The sequence below is a fragment of the Hemiscyllium ocellatum genome, chromosome 16 (assembly GCF_020745735.1).
Source record: "Hemiscyllium ocellatum isolate sHemOce1 chromosome 16, sHemOce1.pat.X.cur, whole genome shotgun sequence".
Taxonomy (NCBI): Eukaryota; Metazoa; Chordata; class Chondrichthyes; order Orectolobiformes; family Hemiscylliidae; genus Hemiscyllium; species Hemiscyllium ocellatum.
Window position 1 is genome coordinate 79814914 of NC_083416.1, and position 19215 is coordinate 79834128.

Sequence of the window (19215 nt, forward strand, 5' to 3'; positions counted from 1 at the left end):
TCCTGTCTGCATGGTCATAAACATTGAACTTGATTTTGATGTGAATCAAATGTGAAAAACATCAATAAAAATGCATAGAAACTCAGTTTTGCAGATCAAGAATTGATGAGTGCTATCCAGCGTGAACGTGCTTTTATTGTGACCAAAATTATGTAACTTTGCCCTTCATTGTTTTTGAACTGAGAACAAAGCATCAAAATTCAAATCAAGGAAATGCCAAAACGTTTATGAGGATTATGGAGAAAACGATTAAAACATACAATGCAGCTGTTTATGTTGAGTACCTATATGAATTGTGCACCACTAAATAGTTCATTCATAGACCAGTGCAGCTTTAAGATTAGAAAGGCACAGTTAATGGCAGGAACTCCTTTTCTCGCTGTCGACCAATAAAGAGCTCGGATGTAGTGAGAGATCCATTGCCCCTCCTCAAGATAAAAAGAGAGCTGGCTGAAAGATAATTGTCGTTTACATCAATTTACATTGTGGAGCGATGGTCGGAGTGGGAAAACGATTATTTGTAAATTTGACTTACGGATTCATTTATAGACGGATTTCGCAGCGAAGCCAGTGCCTGTCCTGAAATATATTTGAGAATTTCCACAACAACCCGGCGCGGGCACAATGGCGAACCTACAGAACAACAACGCCTTTATAATGAAGATGTTGACTCTTATTCTCCTGCTTTGTCCAATTAATCTAGTTTTTGGAGAGATTCGGTATTCTATCCCAGAGGAATTGGAATATGGTACCTACGTTGGGAATATCGCTGAAGATTTAGGACTAAATGTTCGGCAACTGTCAGCTCGAAAATGTCGTCTTGCATCAGTAGACGGAAGACAGCATTTGGAGGTAAATCTGGAGAATGGCGTTTTGTTTGTTTACGAAAGAATGGACAGAGAGCAGTTGTGTGCACAAATCACTAGATGTATCCTAAATTTCCAAATAATAGTAGAAAATCCTCTGGAAATGTATCGCGGTGAAGTCGAAATTGTTGATATTAATGATAATTCGCCCAGTTTCCCGGAGAGTGCCATTCTCTTACAAATAGCGGAAAACATTGCGCCAGGCTCACGTTTTCCACTAGAGAGCGCGCTCGACCCAGACGTGGGGACAAACGCAGTCACCGCGTACGAACTCAGTCCGAATGAACACTTCAGATTAAATGTGCAAACAAGGGAGGACAATACTAAACTTGCAGAGCTACTGGTAGAGAAGCCCTTGGACCGAGAACAGCAGTCGTTCTTCGAGCTGGTATTAGCAGCCTTTGATGGTGGGACCCCTCCAAGATCTGGGACCATTCAAATCAACGTTAATTTGCTTGACATCAATGATAACGCGCCTGTATTCGACCAGGAAGTATACAGGGCGAGCTTAGAGGAAAACACACCTCCAGGTACCTTCGTGATCAAGATCAACGCTGTCGATCCAGATCAAGGCACCAATGCAGAGTTAAAATACTCTTTCATTAACCTTGTCTCTCGCAGAGTGCGCGAACTATTCAGTTTGGACCCAGATACTGGAGAGATAAGAGTTCAACAGCCTTTGGATTTTGAAGAAGCGAGCAGTTACGAACTCGCTGTTCAAGCCATGGATAATGGCTCGCCAGCAATCGCAGGACATTCTAAAGTGTTGATCAAACTAGTTGATATGAATGATAACGCCCCTAAGATAAAGGTGGCTTCACTATCCAGTAACGTCCCAGAAGATGCAGATCTCGGGACTGTGGTAGCTTTGATCGATGTAACAGATCGCGATTCTGGAGCTAATGGTCGAATCCACTGTCAGGTTCCTAAGGAATTTCCATTTAAGCTGCTATCCTCTTTGAACAACCATTATAAGTTGATTACAAGTGGCTTGTTGGATCGTGAAACTATCACTGGATATGACATTCCTATTTTAGCCTGGGATTCAGGGTCTCCCCCATTATCGTCAAATCAAACCGTCCAGATCTCGATTTCTGATGTCAATGATAATGCTCCAAGGTTTGCTCGACGTACATATACAGAGTATATAATGGAGAACAACGTCCCGGGTGCTTCGATTTCCACGGTGACTGCATTTGATCCTGATCTGGATCAGAATTCCTATATTTCTTATTCTTTCAAAGATATTATCCAGCAATCGCCAGTCTCCACCTATCTCAATATTAATTCATTGAACGGGACCATTTATGCGCTGCGCTCTTTCGATTACGAGAATGTCAAAAACTTCCAAGTCCAAATTCAAGCGCGTGATGCGGGGGTTCCTCCTCTGAGCAGCAGCGCAACAGTCAATGTGATTATCCTGGATCAAAATGACAACGCTCCAATCATTATTTCACCATCAACACAGAGCGGATCAGCAGCGGAAGTGGTCGTGCCTCAATCAGCTGGCCAAGGTTACTTGGTCACCAAGATAATCGCAACTGATGCCGATTCTGGTCAGAACGCACGGCTCTCCTATCAGATGGTTCGATCAACCGATCTTACTCTGTTCACTATCTCCAGTAATTCAGGAGAAATCAGAACAACGCGCAACATTTTAGACCAGGATGGCAGTACGCACAATCTTGTCATCTCGGTGAAGGATAACGGGCAGCCCCGTCTCTCCACCACGGCTACAATCGTCCTGTCCATCCTGGCCAATGTTAGTGAAAAAAGCTCGGATACAAATAATTTAGTCGGTACATCTAACTACTCTTCTGATCTAAATCTTTATTTGATTGCTGCTTTCAGTTCAACTTCGCTTATATTCCTTGTAATCATTGTTTTATTGGTTGTCCTGAAATGCCATCAGGACAGGAATGATGTTCCAGGCTATTGGTCCCCTGCTTGTTGCTGCAGCCGAATGAATGCGAAGGAAACGTTTAGTCGGGCTTCGGTGCCCACAGACTCTTTAAACTACAGCGGAACTGGACAGAACATCCCTTTCCCAGAAACCTACCAATACACGGTTTGCTTGTCCCCGGAATCATCAAAGAGCGATTTTTTGTTCTTGAAACCCTGCAATCCACACGTGCCTCAAGTGCAATGCTAAGTGATACAACTGTGGCGAATTCAAGGTCAATAGTTTCCAACTCTTGATAAAATATCTGATTTACTTAACTGCACTTGGAAAGCCGAGATTTCATTCCTTTTTATATCTATTAATTTGCAAATGGAGGGGAAAACATTTATAGTACACATCGACAGGTACATGGTAAAAGAAAGAAAGCGTTACAATATAAAATGTTCCAGTTGGAATTGTAGTGCATAGTTTTCCTATCACTCATTATGAAACAACCCCTATGGTATAGCATTATAACTAGATGCAAAAGCGTATTATAAACTACTCAAAATCGACTCTCTTAATGTAAAATAGCAATAGGAACTTATGTTCTTAGATTTGCATTTTCCTTTATCTCAAGTGTTAAATCTAGACGCATGAAGTTCATTAAACAGCTACAGACCATTCGGTCCATAGGTCCATCCTGATTCCATTGCTTCACAACAGTTTTCTTTCATCATTTCCGTATAACACTCTCTTTATGTCATTCTAGCCTTTTCTCACCCATATGCTTATTTAGCTTCTTAAATGCATCATGTTATTTCTCTCAATTAATTCGAATGAAAAAGATCCTCACATTTCAATCTTTCCGTCGAGGAAATAAATTGTTTCCTCAAAAGAGTTATCAGTGACTACCTTATATTGATGCAATATAGTTTTGCCCTCCTACAGACGTGGAAACTTTTACTCTCTCTACTCAACTCTAATGAAGCTATTTGTTATCTTAATGTCTTCTGTGATGTCACCTCTCAATTGTCTCTCTTTAGAACAGTAAAGAGTTCCTGTATTCTTAACTTTTCCTATGTATGTATTATCGGTGTTTGGGTATAATGTTTGTGAATCTTCATTTAGACTTCACCAATGCCTCTCTATGCTTTTGATTTTAGTGACGTGATCCAGACACAGTAGTCTAGGTCTGGCTTACAACTTCCCCAGAGAAGATTATCACCACTTCTTTGTTGTTCCAATGAGCCTCAGCCAATGAGCATCAGTTTGTTTTTTGGTATGGGCTTTTAATGCATATTGATACATTTCGTGATTTTAATATCAGTACCCCAATTCCCTTGGCAAACAATTCCCAGGTCAATATCATTGCTTTAAATTGAGAGCAAATGTGGTCTCATCACCGATACATTTTATCTTATCCCACCTTTATTTTCAAGTCTGAGTAGCTACACTAGCAACACAGAAGTGGTGATATTCTCTCTCCATCCATGACCTTATTCACAGATATTACATTTATCACTTGTCAGTATTAACAGTTACTATTATTCCTTTGATGAAGTCAAGCATAGAAATGATTCTTACTATCTTATTACTGCTTCCAGATGGCTGCCTGTTAGAAACCCGAGTACATATTGCTTTATATTTCCTGCCAGTCATGTTAGAGTAACATCATGTAGTTTCCTGATTTGTCCTAGCTCCCTTTACAAACCGAGGAATGGCATTAACTTTACTCAAATGTTGGCATTTTCTTTGCTTTCCGAATTAATTTTTTAATGTACTTAAGAGTACTTTTGCTATCTAGTCAAACTTAGCAATGCTCAATGGCAATCCATTCACATAATGGGATGCCCTCATTTCGTTTATCAATGGGCCCTTGAAGACAGAAACAGGGGAATATATTATGGGGAACAAAGAAATGGCAGAAGAATTGAATTGCTACTTCAGATCTGTGTTCACTGGGGAAGACACAAGCAATCTCCCTGAGGTAACAGTGGCTGAAGGACCTGCCCTTAAGGGAATTTATATTTGCCAGGAATTGGTGTTGGAGAGATTGTTAGGCCTGATGGTCTACATCCCAGGGTACTGAAGGAGGTGGCTCAAGAAATCATGGATGCGTTGGTGATTATTTTCCAGAGTTCGATAGATTCGGGATCAGTTCCTGCAGATTGGAGAGTGGCTAATGTACCACTTTTCAAAAGAGGTGGGAGAGCGAAAGCAGGAAATTATAGACCAGTTAGTCTGACCTCAGTGGTGGGAAAGATGCTGGAGTCTATTATAAAGGATGAAATTACGACACATCTGGATAGTACTAACAGGATAGGTCAGAGTCAGCATGGATTTATGAAGGGGAAATCATGCTTGACTAATCTTCTGGAATTTTTTGAGGATGTAACTCTGAAGATGGACGAGGGAGATCCAGTAGATGTAGTGCACCTGGACTTTCAGAAAGCTTTTGATAAAGTCCCACATAGGAGGTTAGTGAGCAAAATTAGGGCGCATGGTATTGGGGCAAAGTACTAACTTGGATTGAACGTTGGTTGGCTGATAGGAGTAGTGATAAACAGCTCCATGTTGGAATGGCAGACTGTCACCAGTGGGGTACCACAGGGATCAGTGCTGGGACCGCAGCTTTTTATAATATATGTTAATGATATGGAAGATGGTATTAGTAATAAAATTAGCAAATTTGCTGATGATGCTAAGCTGGGTGGCAGGGTGAAATGTGATGAGGATGTTAGGAGATTACAGGGTGACCTGGACAGGTTAGGTGAGTGGTCAGATGCATGGCAGATGAAGTGTAATGTGGATAAATGTATCGTTATCCACTTTGGTGGCAAGAACAGGAAGGCAGATTATTACCTAAATGGAATCAATTTAGGTAAAGTGTCAGTACAAAGAGATCTGGGTGTTCTTGTACACCAGTCAATGAAGATAAGCATGCAGGCACAGCAGGTAGTGAAGAAGGCTAATAGTATGCTGGCCTTCATAACAAGAGGGATTGAGTATAGAAGCAAAAAGGTTCTTCTGCAGCTGTATAGGGCTCTGGTGAGACCACACCTTGAGTAATGTGTGCAGTTCTGGTCTCCAAATTTGAGGAAAGACATTCTGGGTATTGAGGGAGTGCAGCGTAGGTTCACGAGATCAATTCCTGGAATGGTGGGACTACCTTACGCTGAAAAACCGGAGCGATTGGGCTTGTATACCCTTGAGTTTAGAAGACTGAGATGGGATCTGATTGAGACATATAAGATTATTAAAGGATTAGACACTCTGGAGGCAGGAAACATGTTTCCGCTGATGGGTGAGTGCCGAACCAGAGGACACAGCTTAAAAATACGGGGTAGACCATTTAGGACAGAGATGAGGAGAACTTCTTCACCCAGAGAGTGGTGGCTGTGTGGAATGCTCTGCCCCAGAGGGCAGTGGAGGCCCAGTCTTTGGATTCATTTGAGAAAGAGTTGGATAGAGCTCTCAAAGATAGTGGAATAAAGGGTTATGGAGATAAGGCCGGAACAGGATACTGATTAAGGATGATCAGCCATGATCACATTGAATGGTGATGCAGGCTGAAAGGGCAGAATGGCCTACTCCTGTACCACTTGTCTATTGTATGTTATATATTCATAGAATCCCTATAGTGTGGAAACAGGCCATTTGGCCCAACAGGCCCACATCGACCCTTCAAACAGAAACCCAACCAGACCCATTCCCTCACCCTATTGATCTATTACCCTATTACTCCACATTTTCCCCTGACTAATGCACCTAACCTACGCATCCCTGAACACTATGGGCAATTTAGCACGGCCAATCCACCTAACCTGCACATCTTTGAATTGTGGGAGGAAACCCACGCAGACCCGGGGAGAATGTATAAACTACACAGACAGTCGCCCAAGACGGGAATGGAACCTGGTTTCTTGGCGCTGTGAGACAGCAGTACTAACCACTGAGCCACCTTGCCACGCAAAATATCGTTTTTAAAATCTACCACTCATTTCATACCACGATGTTAATCTCTCTAGTGACTGACAACAGAGAAGTAGCAACTAAATATTTCTACTTCTATCTGCTGTGGTTTGTATACAACGACATTCACGTGATGCAGATATCACTGGCAAGACTAGGATTTATTACCCACCCCGAATTGCAGGTCTGTGGCTAGTCGGGTCATTTCAGAGTCAACTGCATTGCTATAGATCTGGAGTCACGCATAAGAATGACGGATGAGAAGGGCAGTTTACATTGCAAAGCAACAATAGTAAGTCAAATGGTTCTTAAATGATAGCATAGATTTCTGGCTACCATTACCGATGCTAACATGTTATACACACAGACATGAACACACACATACACGCATACACAATCTGTCAGAATATCCAGATAGAAATAAGACCCAAGGGATTTTGGTCTGAAATTGTTGACCTCAATGTTGAGTCCAGTCGACTGTAAAGTACGTAACTGAAACATGAGGTATTGGGTTCGAAGCTACCCTGAGCCGTAGTGGAACAGAGCAATAAGTTTAGGAGGTAGTTGTCAGTATGAGAGCAAATAAGAGGCCACCAGAAACCTAATATGATGGAATGGATGCATTGATACCCAAAAGTTATCCAATCTGCATTTTTTCGTGTAATTTAGAGAAAATGACATTGTGAGTAGCAAATATGAACATTGGATTTAAACAAATGCACATAAATCACTGATGCCACTGGAAACAATATGCTTGACACCTTGGCGATTGAGAGGTAGAGGAGGTAAAATACCTTTGTGATATCTCTTGCAGGTTGCATGTTAACATTCTATAGGAAGAGGGTTGGGTGTTGCAGTTGACTGAGGAGAGCACCAGTATAGCACAGAGGAAGGGTCCGTTTGCAACTTGAAAGGAGAAGGTGAATGGGAGTGTGTACTTGCTTGTGGCATCAGGCTGAGGTGGAAATAATGGAAAACTATTAACTGAAAATGGAAACTAGGTAGGATGTAAGACGAGGACATTGGAAACCCCATCATGGTCCGGGGGAGAGGTGAAGAACAGAAGTGCAGGAAATGCGGCAAACATGTCCGAAATCCCTCTCAAACATGGTTATAGATGCTGTGCAGTCACTACAATTTGATGAAACAAATCTCAGAAGCACCTGTTCTGCAAAGTTGCAACATTAGAATATCTTATCCAGTCAAAATTAGCTTTTGCCTAATCTGTTACTTCAGGCTTTACCTGACTTATTCATTTTTCACAGTCACTATTTAAACATTATTATGTTAAAGATTACTGTTGCTTTTACTATTTTCTTTCATCAACTGCTCTGGTTATTTCTTGATCCAGCAGTTCACTCATTCCAGCTGTGATTCCTGTGTACTGATTAAAAAGTAGCCCGAGCGATCGCTTTCCATCTATCATTTTATCTATTTATTTAACTGCAATCTCTCATAGTCATAAAGCCATAGAGCTCCACAGCAACTCAATGGGCCTGTGTTCCATCGAGTCTCTGCTGGTCAAAAACAACCTCTTACGTATCCCAATCCCATTTTCCAGTACTTGGTCAAGATTCTTGTATGCTTTGGCATCACAAGTGTACGTCTGCAACCTGCCTAATTGTAATGAGGGTTTCTGCGTTTACCACCCTTACAGGCTATGAGATCGAAATTTTAACCACTTTCTGGGTGAAAAATATTTTCCTCATATCTTCTCTAAACCTCTTGCCCCTTAACTTAAATCTATTACCCCAAGCTTTCATAAATATCATTTCATGATTTTTTTTCTAATTTCATAAGTCGCTGATGTATTTCTTCCTCCACCTTTCTTCCACTGCGACGCATATGGTTTTAACAAGGCATTAAAAAAAACTATCTTTGGCTGTAAACATGCTACTTGGTTAATAGTAATACAAACATCATTGGGATTTCTGAAATGAATTAACGATACCTCTTTCAGGGTTTGGTTGAAAAGGTCGATTTTATAAACTGCTACAAACCTTGTTCAAACAGTGTCATGGTTTATAAACTGCTCACATTCAGTAATAATACTTACGTGAGAGTATATTGTCAATGCTAATAGGCGATGCTATTGCATTTTTGCTGCTGACCTTAACTTTTCATAGTGTATTGTTGCTTTTGTTTCCTATTTGAATGGTATTGTCGAGGACAGTTTGCTTTCTATAACTTGCCTGTTCATTAATATGCTAAATATTTTGTAATTACAGTTATGAACACACTTTTTGATAATGCATGATAAAATATTATGGCTGTCCTGTAAAGATAAATCAGATTCCACGAAGTTGACGCAACCTTTTGAAATGAGTTTTAGCATTGCATTAGAATTTTCTTCTATGGGATACCAAACGTAATCGTAACAACATTGAAGGGTATTTCAACTTCGTTCTGTTCACGATCGAATTGAGACATTTAGCGAGAATAATGTTACCAGCAATACATAGAGGGAACTAAAAGATAAGTCTGTATAAACCACAAGAATTCAACAGTTACGCGCTTGAGCGTAGAATATGGGTTTAATGTCGATTATATATTTAGGGGATGAAGTTAGAGAGCATTCTCGAAATGAAAAGGAAACAACCGTTGGTGGACTGTCAATTGTTGAAGGTCAGCGACAAATCTGATCGCACTTAGAAAACAATTAAGAGTTGCAACAGAAAAACTGTTCCATTGGTATTCAAACGGAATAATTAATGGCCAGGGGTCTCAGATATTGAGACTAGTCGCATTTACAAGCACTGGCAACAACTATGAGGGAAATGCTACAAAACAAATTGAGCAGTGGAATGCATTTTAAGGTTGCACACCATTAAATGACTTATTCCAATCGTCAAAATTCCAGGAACTGCTCAGCTTTAAGAATTTCTGGTGACATGTTTCACAAGGACGCGTCGAGTCGCTGCCCACCAATAGGAATTTCAAAAGAATGAGAGATCCATTGCTCCTCCTCCGTCAGGGAGCGAGAGCAGAACCACTGAGAATAGGTGCCTACGCTTCGACTGTGCGGCAATTTAACCAAGCACAGAGGAAAATATTTGGTGAAATTAAGAATTCGAAGTGTCGGAAGGAATATTGCCAGCCCTGACTGGTGACGCTAACCGAATGTAGCCTGGGATCTGTGATTTTGCTAAATAATCCAGTCCGGTAACAATGGCGTATTCACAAAGCAACAACGCCTTGAAATTCACGGTGATATTTTTTATTTTCCTCGTCTGTGCACTGGATGTGGTTTCTGGGCAGATTCGTTATTCGGTTTTCGAAGAAGAGGAGCAGCGCTCTATCATTGGTAATATTGCTGAAGATTTGGGAATGGATACTGGAACATTTTTAGTTCGGAAAGGTCGTCTGGTCTCTGACTACACAAAGCGCTATTTAGAAATAAATTTGCAAAATGGCATGTTATTTGTCAATGAGAGAATGGATAGAGACCAACTTTGTGGCCCAATTCCCATTTGTATTATTTCTTTCCAAATTATTTTTGAAAATTCTCCCGAAATGTACCGCGGTGAAGTGGAGATTGTTGATATTAACGATAATGCTCCCAGTTTTCCGGAGAGTACCATTCTCCTACAGATGGCCGAAAGCATTGCAGCAGGCTCGCGATTTCCACTAGAGAGCGCCCTGGATCCAGACGTGGGAATAAACTCAGTCACGACGTACAGCCTTAGCCCAAATGCACACTTCAGTTTACAAGTGGAGACTGCAGAAGACGGTGCTAAAACTATCGAGTTGCTGTTGGAGAAACAGTTGGACCGCGAAAGTCAGGCATCTCTTCAGCTGTTGCTGACAGCCACCGACGGGGCGAGTCCTCCCAGATCGGGGACTGCTCAGATTCTCGTTACAGTGTTGGACAGCAACGATAACGCGCCTGTATTCGATCGTAAAGTCTATAAGGCCAACCTAGTAGAAAATTCTCCCAGGGGAACCTTAATAGTTACAGTCCATGCCACTGATCCAGACGAAGGTTCGAATGCTGAGGTAACCTATACTTTCAGTAACCGTGTTTCACAGAAAATGCATGAATTGTTCTGTTTGGATCCGCGAACAGGAGACATTACTGTTCAAGGAATGCCTGATTTTGAAGAAGCAGGTAGTTATTCGCTTGATATTCAAGCTGTAGACCATGGTTCGCCAGAAATTGCAGGGCATTCTAAAGTCTTAATTAAAGTAACTGACGTGAATGATAACGCCCCTGAGGTAAAAGTGACCGTGCTGTCTAACATGGTGCCAGAAGATGCAGCACAAGGGACACTGGTAGCTTTAATCAATGTCATAGATCGTGATTCTGGACAAAACGGACAGGTCCACTGTCAGATTCCTTTGGACATTCCCTTCAAGCTTCAATCATCTTTGAGCAACAATTACAAGTTGATTACTAGCGGCTTGTTGGATCGCGAAGTTAATCCTTTGTACAATATACCTATTACTGCATGGGACCTGGGGTCATCACCACTATCAACAAATAAAACCATCCAGATCTCTCTTTCTGATGTAAATGACAACTATCCCCGGTTTGCTCGACCCACGTACACAATATATGTGATGGAGAACAACGCTCCGGGTGCTTCAATTTCCACAGTGAATGCGTTCGATCCTGATCTGAATCAGAATTCACATATTACCTATTCCTTCACGACAAACCTTATTCAAGATTTGCCAGTGGATACCTACCTCAATATAAATTCCATGAACGGGACCATTTACGCACTGCGCTCTTTTGACTATGAACAACTGAAGAACTTCCAGGTCCAAGTTCAAGCCCGTGATGGGGGAGTTCCTCCACTGAGTAGCAGTTCAACAGTCAAAGTGATTAACCTGGATCAAAATGACAACGCTCCAGTCATCATTTCACCGTCAGCACAGAGCGGATTAGCAGCGGAAGTGATTATGCCTCAGGCAGCGAGCCAGGGTTACTTGGTCACCAAGATAATTGCAACTGATGCTGATTCTGGTCAGAACGCACGGCTATTCTACCAAGTGCTGAAAGCCAGTCACTCCAGTTTGTTCAACGTGGGGCTTAACACTGGCGAAATCAGAACAACACGAGGCATTTTGGAGCAAGATGCCACAACACATTCTCTGGTCATCTTGGTGAGGGATAATGGACAACCAAGCCTCTCCAGCACCGTTGCAATCATCTTTTCGATTATGGAAAATATCACTGAAATGTTCTCCGAGGCTAGTAATTTCGTTACAAATTCTGAACATGTGTCAGATATAAATCTTTATTTAATTGTCATTTTAGGTTCAACTTCGTTTATATTTTTTGTAACCATTATTTTGTTGATTGGCATTAAATGTAAACAAGGCAGAAATAATATCGAAGACTACAACTCCCCTGGTTGCTGCTACAGACTCGATGATTCTAATGATGTTTATAACCCGACACCTGCGCTGAATGAATATTTAAACTATACTGGTGCTGGTGAGATTGTTCGTGTCCCTGAAACGCATCATTATGCGGTTTGTTTGTCTCCGGAATCAGCAAAGAGTGATTTTCTGTTTTTGAAACCCTACACTCCACCCATATCTCAGGACTAGTACCAGATTCCTCCAGAAAAATGAGACAAGAAATTACTGTCAATCTTTGTTAAATCCACATATGTATCAGTTCTGGTTGAAATTTTAAAGCTTTTCCACATCAAGGATTTCTTTTGTGGAAAACAAGGTCGTTCCTTTTCTGTAACTATCGATATTATTAGTCAAAGAAACAGTGGAGAATAAAACACTTATGATACTGCGACGCGTCTCAGACAGATACCTGCAAACCGAGAAGGGAGCTGTTAACAGTTAACAGGCAAATGATAAATAATATCACCTTCAAAAGTCAGTTTACTGATGGTCAGCTGCACAGGTGACCTCAGGCCACTGATACGTGAATGCACGTAGATAATATTTCATTATTGTTTGTCAAGAGTAAGTTGAACGACCTTATTCACTTATAATATTGATAATAGCCTTGTCTGAACATTTAATATTTATGGAAGGTGTAGTAGATTTCTCTTCCACATTGATTATCTTTCGGTGCAGCTTGGCAATGGCACGAAATTTGAGGAAAAAAAAACTGTTGCTAATGTATATCGTATTAGTGTAATAAAATAACACCTTTGACATTAAGTATATAATAGTCTGAGGGGCGAGAAATATTTTTCGGTCAACATAGGCCACACTATTTGTTTTGCTTTGCTCAATTATTTTGTGTACTCACAGAGAATTATATCGTTTACATAGAAAGTGGAGCACGTAAACATGTATTGTGGTCCAGTTGGCCAATGTAGACGTTTACGTTCTCCATAAGACTCAGCTAGGTATCAAAACCAACTGGCTATTATTTCTAAACAGTTCCGGGAGGCTGTTCTGCTTAGCGCTGACGTTAAACTGATTGTAAACCGGGGATACAAGGTCAAATATCAGCAAAACCAATGATATTTAATCACGTTAACGCATCAAATTAATGAAATCAAATACCAACATCATGGTGAATTGTTTTATTAGAACAAAGTTGCAAGTTTCAGTCCGGCTGTCCAACCTAGGATCTATTGTCCAATAAATTTAAAGGGTCACCATCAACACATGCATATTATTGGAAGATGTTGAACATATGTTATGGGTGGTCGACAAAGTAGTCCTGAGACTTATATCATGCAAACTTAAAAACTGATTATAAACTTGTCGTGAGAATGTATAATGGAGAAAACAAAATGCACAGCTGCAGAGAATGACTTTTATCAAACCAAACAAGTAACACAATGTAAGTAGCTCTCAGGTTCTTACTACAAAGGATTTTAGATGAATGATTCCACCCTAGTTGTGAAGTAGGGTTACTTCAGAGGAAGGAGGGGAATGACAGTTGAAATTTCACTGAGGATTCAACCTCATGGTCCACTTAATTAATAGTCAAATAGATCTGGATGTTATTTGATTTAAAAATAATCCCAAAAATCTCTGTCATCTTAATTCAAATTAGTTTACAGTTCATTATAGGTTTAATTGTCTTTGTACATTTTATATCTTTTACCTAAAGCCACAATTTGCTGAACCTAAAACTAAATTTGTGTAATCTTATTTCTTATCCCCTATAGCATTTTCTTGCATTTGCAGCATTTGATCGCATATGTTGCTCATGGTTTATGACTAACCTTAAACATAGCCAGATTCGACAAGTTACCCAGTGTCACATCAGCTCACAAGTGGCGAACACGTTCACAAAATTCCTCTTTACTACCAATTAAGGTAACTGGAAGGGAAATGACAAAAGTATATGCCAATCACTTATACACTAACAATGGAAACAATAGTTTATCAGGAATCACATTCTGGTGAGTGCATCAGAAAGTTAGAGTATAGCATTAATTGCATTGATTGCTTTTCTTATTAATCCTTTTTAAAAACAGTTTTATCATTCTACACCTTACTAGCACAGACAAAGTGATAATTTATAATTCCCTTATATATTTTTGCATATTAGATGTTATTATCAAAATATTTAATCCTTTTTTGAGCACTTAACATCTAACGAATTGGCATTTGAAACTATTAATGTGATTCACCTCCAATATATAATCGTAATGAAGATATCTGAAAATATAGCCGAGATGTGAACAGAGTTTCTGAAGTTTGCTGACATATTACACTGGTGTCATACTTTGCAGTTGCCTTGTGGAAAAATTAGCTAAGTTATTACAGATTTTTTAAAAAAATGTGAAGTACAAGACTGTGATCAAAACATAAGGTTCGATTGAAAACAAATAATTTGTCTTCTGCAACTAAATTGTGAGCACTGAAAACATTTAAATCTAATCTTGAGGGACATGGATAGGGTAAATAGACAATGTCTTCTTCCTGGGGTGAGGGAGGGCAGAACGAGAGGGCATACGTTTAGGGTGAGAGTGAAAAGATTTAAAGGGAGCTAAGGGCCAACTTTTTCACTTAGAGGATCGTGCGTGTACTGAATGAGATGCCAAAGGAAGTGGTGGAGGCTGGTGCAATTACAACCTTTAAAAGGCATCTGGATGGGTATATAAGCAGGAAGGTTTAGAAGGATATGGCCCAAGTGCTGGCAATTGGGGGGGACTAGATTAATTTAGGATGTCTGGTCGGCATGGATGAGTTGGACCAGTAGAACCGTTTCCATGCTGTACATCTCTATTTCTCTGTAACTCCAATTTGCTTTTCTTAAATGGCTTGATTATTGATCAAAGTTTAAATGTAATTGTGGAAAACGAATAACTTAGTGTTGTTTCATTGGAGATTATATGCGAAGATCATTGATTGCAAGACTCAAATTTATGATTTAAATTCCCTTCAAAAAGAGTAACACCACCCTTTAAAAAGAAAGGCCGATTAAAGGAATTAGACTGTTTTTTTTATGCCAGGTTGTACGTATTATGGTTGCACAGTAGGATTGAAGCCCTCAAATTATGGACCGTGCAGCTTTAAGAAAAGATGGCGTAAATATAAGCAGAGACTCGCTGTGTCGCTGCCGTCCAATGAGGGTCTCAAATGCCAGCAGAGATCTATTGCTCCTCCTCCTGCCCGGAGCGAGAACCGAAACAGAATTGCTGTGGCTCATTTTGCAGAAAGATCGGTGTGAATTCACTTCGGCATTTGGATATATCCGATACTCTGTGTGGTATAAGGTCGGGCTGCTCTTTCCCTCTATCGTCTGTCGATTTGTTTTTTTTCTCCACGTCTCCAAACTATAACTTACAATGGCAGAATCATCATTCACCACCGCCTTAAAATACAAGGTATTCGATTTAATATTACTCCTGCTTTTGTCAGACCTGGCTTTCGGAAAAATTCGCTACTCCATTCGCGAGGAAATGGAACCTGGCGCTTTTGTTGGAAATGTCGCGGAAGATTTGGGATTGAACGTCCGTAGGTTGTCAGGTCGACAATTCCGACTGGCGTCTGCTGATAAAAGGCAGTATCTGAAGGTGAATATAGAGACGGGTGCTTTATTTACGAAGGAAAGGATAGATCGAGAGAAACTGTGTGGACAGATGTCAGTTTGTGTTCTCCCTTTCGAGATTGTTGTAGAACAACCTTTGGAGATGTTCCGCGGGGAAGTGGAGATTGTTGATATTAACGATAACGCGCCCAGTTTCCTGGAGAGTACCATACTTTCACAAATGGCGGAATCCATAACAACAGGCTCCCGATTTCCGCTAGAGAGCGCTCTCGATCCAGACGTGGGAATGAATACCGTCATGACTTACAGCCTCAGCCCAAATGCGCACTTCAGTCTACAAATGGAGACCTCCGAAGATGGTGCAAAAATTGTCGACCTGTTGTTGGAGAAACCGTTGGATCGCGAACGTCAATCATCTTTTCAACTGGTGCTGACAGCCACCGACGGAGGGACTCCTCCCAGATCCGGGACCGCTCGTATTCTCATTACAGTGCTGGACAGCAATGATAATGCGCCTGTATTCGATCTCAAAGTTTATAAGGTCGACCTGGTAGAGAACTCACCCAGGGGCACCTTGGTGGCTACAGTCCATGCCACTGATGCAGACGAAGGCTCGAATGCTGAGGTAACCTATACTTTCGGTAACCGTGTTTCACAGAGTGTACAGGAATTGTTCAGCTTGGATCCTCGAACGGGAGAGATTAGAATCCAAGGCGCAATTGATTATGAAGAAGATGACACGTATTCACTGGAGCTTCAAGCTCTGGACAATGGTTCACCTGTAATTTCAGGGCATTGTAAAGTCGTGATTAGGGTAATTGATGTGAATGATAATGCCCCTGAAATTTTACTGACGTCTGTGGTTAGCATGGTTCCAGAAAGTGCTCCTGTTGGGACTGTAACAGCTTTGATCAGCATAATAGATCGTGATAGTGGAACAAACGGACAGGTGCACTGTAAAGTCCCGATGAACGTCCCTTTTAAACTTCAAATCTCTTCAAGTACCCATTATAAATTGATAACCACAGCGCCACTGGATCGTGAAGCTACTCCTGGATATAATGTATCCATTTTAGCCTGGGACTCGGGGAGGCCCCCTTCGTCATCAAATAAAACTGTCCAGATTTCGGTTCTTGACGAAAATGATAACGCTCCAATGTTTGAGCGACGCACGTACACGGTGTATGTGACAGAGAACAACTTTCTGGGTACTTCTATTTTCACTGTGACTGCGTCCGACCCTGATCTGGATCAGAATTCCAATGTCTTTTATTCTTCCAAAGAGACCTTTCGAGATTCGCCGGTGGCCACCTACCTTAAAGTCAATTCTATGAACGGGACCATTTACGCACAGCGCTCATTTGACTATGAACAGTTGAAGAGCTTCCAGGTCCAAGTTCAAGCCCGTGATGCTGGAGTTCCTCCACTGAGCAGCAGCGCAACTATCAATGTAATTATCCTGGATCAAAATGACAACGCTCCAATCATTGTTTCACCATCAGCACAGAGCGGATCCGAAGCGGAGGTGATCGTGCCTCAATCAGCGAGCCAAGGTTACTTGGTCACCAAAATAATCGCAACTGATGCCGATTCCGGTCAGAACGCACGGCTATTTTACCAGGCGGTGAAAGCCACAGTTCCCAGTTTATTCAGTGTGGGGCTTAACACTGGCGAAATCAGAACAACCCGAGCCATTTTGGAGCACGATGCCTCCACACAATCTCTGGTCATCATGGTGAGGGATAATGGGCAGCCCACCCTCTCTAGCACCCTTACAATCGTCTTGTTACTTTTTGGCAATATTACTGAAAGATCTTCAGATCAGAGCAATCTGGTCAGGGAAACTGAACAACATTCTCAGTTAAATCTTTATTTGATCATCACTTTGGGGTCAACATCTTTTTTATTCCTTGTAATTATCATTTTCCTTTTTGGCATCAAGTGCAAACAAGACAGGAGATTTCCTCAAGACAACTCCACAATTTGTTGTTGTAAACCAGAAGATTCCATTGATGGATTTAGTCAAAGACCAGAGCCGAAAGCTTCTACAAATTACTGCGGGCAAACTCTGCCCGTTTCTGACACTTATCATTATACTGTCTGTTTGTCACCAGAATCATCCAAGAGCGATTTTTTGTTCCTAAAGCCTTGCAATCCTACCTTGCCACAGGGTTATCGTTAATTTCTTTGAACGTGTTGGAGTTGGCAATAAATTTTGCTTGTTGTGATATATGTTTTACAATAGAATATGACAACTTGATTTTTCTACCTGAATTGCATGTGCCATTTGACTTTCAATAGAAGGCTGTTGCTGCACCAAACTGAAATGTCAGCCAAATAAACATGAAATTGTGAAGAATTTGTGGAGGAAGCATTATGACAAAAATTCATATCGACAGGGCCTTATTTAACCATGTCCAAAACAAGAAATAAAGTCAAAACATTTCATCTCATCCTCATCAGAACCACGATGCAAGAAACCAGACTTGGAAAATGAATAGAAACAGCAAGTGATGGAGACACTTACAGGCCCGGGGCAGTTGTGGAGAGAGAAAAACAGACTTAATATTTCCAATCGATGTTGCTCTCTGAAGAAGTCATGTCAGAATCTAAAAAATAAGTTTCACTCTCCACAGATGCTGCCAAAACTCTCGAGTGCCGTTTGTTTTAATTTATATTTTAGGCATCCATTGTACTTTGGTTTTTCTTGGATAAGCAACATGTATTTATACAACACGAGGCTCTTGAGATGCAGCATGGACAGATAACTATCAATCTCATTTCTCAGAGCTGGTGGGTAAAATTTGATTGTTCAGTGTGCTGCCGTGGGAATCTCTCTCTGTTTCCAGAGTCTATTACCTGCTCTGAGAATAAAATTGGCAGTTAAATGTTCCTACTGCATAGCCAAAACAACAACGTCCCAACTATTAAATAACTTATTTTGTTGCTGTAAAAAATTGAAGTTCCAATTCAAAACCTAATTCATTGTGTCCAAGCCCTGATGAGTGAAATATGAAAGTTGACTTTATATCTCGTTTGAGCAAAGTACAAGTTCTGTCCTGTCTGATAATTATTTGGAATCGCATTTGTTGCATTTTGTGTCAATTATTACGTTTTTATATTGCTTGATATTTACTGATAAAACTTCATTTTGTGCAAAGTTGTTGATGCTTAAGTATTGATATAATGAAGCATAGATTGATTTTTGTTAACTGGACGTTGCCATTGCTTTTCAAGTTTCCTTTGTCTTTGCTAGACAAAATTACAAAACATGTCCAACACTCACACCCTTGTTAATGGATTTAATGTGAATCCGCGAAGTTACTTGGTTGCATTTTGGATTTTCCTTAGATTCTTCAAGAGTTCGTTTTAATTTGCCTGAAAGATGAACTTCAGTTTAAATATCTGGAATTTGAAACATGTCTTTGAGAGGCATGGCTTTTGGTTCATTAATGAGGCATTACTTGTCAACAAATGCATCAAACAAGCCATAATAATGCGATGTTCTTAGCTTATGAGAGGACTGATTTGACATTTGCACTTTTTATTTGTAAGCATTT

At 40.6% G+C, this 19215-nt stretch overlaps 2 protein-coding genes across 2 annotated transcripts; both read left to right on the plus strand.

Moving 5' to 3' along the window:
• Positions 1-624: 624 nt before the first annotated feature.
• On the plus strand, positions 625-12352 carry LOC132823101 (protocadherin-10-like). The gene is made up of 2 exons (XM_060836639.1): positions 625-3008; positions 9882-12352. The coding sequence occupies exons 1-2, from the start codon at positions 625-627 to the stop codon at positions 12280-12282; spliced, it is 4785 nt and encodes a 1594-aa protein (XP_060692622.1). The 3' UTR covers positions 12283-12352.
• Positions 12353-15452: 3100 nt separating this feature from the next.
• Positions 15453-17837, plus strand: LOC132823102 (protocadherin-10-like). Its single transcript, XM_060836641.1, has one exon. The coding sequence runs from the start codon at positions 15453-15455 to the stop codon at positions 17835-17837; it is 2385 nt and encodes a 794-aa protein (XP_060692624.1).
• Positions 17838-19215: the final 1378 nt, after the last annotated feature.

Coding starts and splice junctions, on each gene's coding strand:
- LOC132823102 (XM_060836641.1), top strand. CDS start 15,453: ATGGCAGAATCATCATTCACCACCGCCTTAAAATACAAGGTATTCGAT.
- LOC132823101 (XM_060836639.1), top strand. CDS start 625: ATGGCGAACCTACAGAACAACAACGCCTTTATAATGAAGATGTTGACT. Junction 3,009..9,881: donor AATCCACACGTGCCTCAAGT/GCAATGCTAAGT, acceptor TAAATAATCCAG/TCCGGTAACAATGGCGTATT.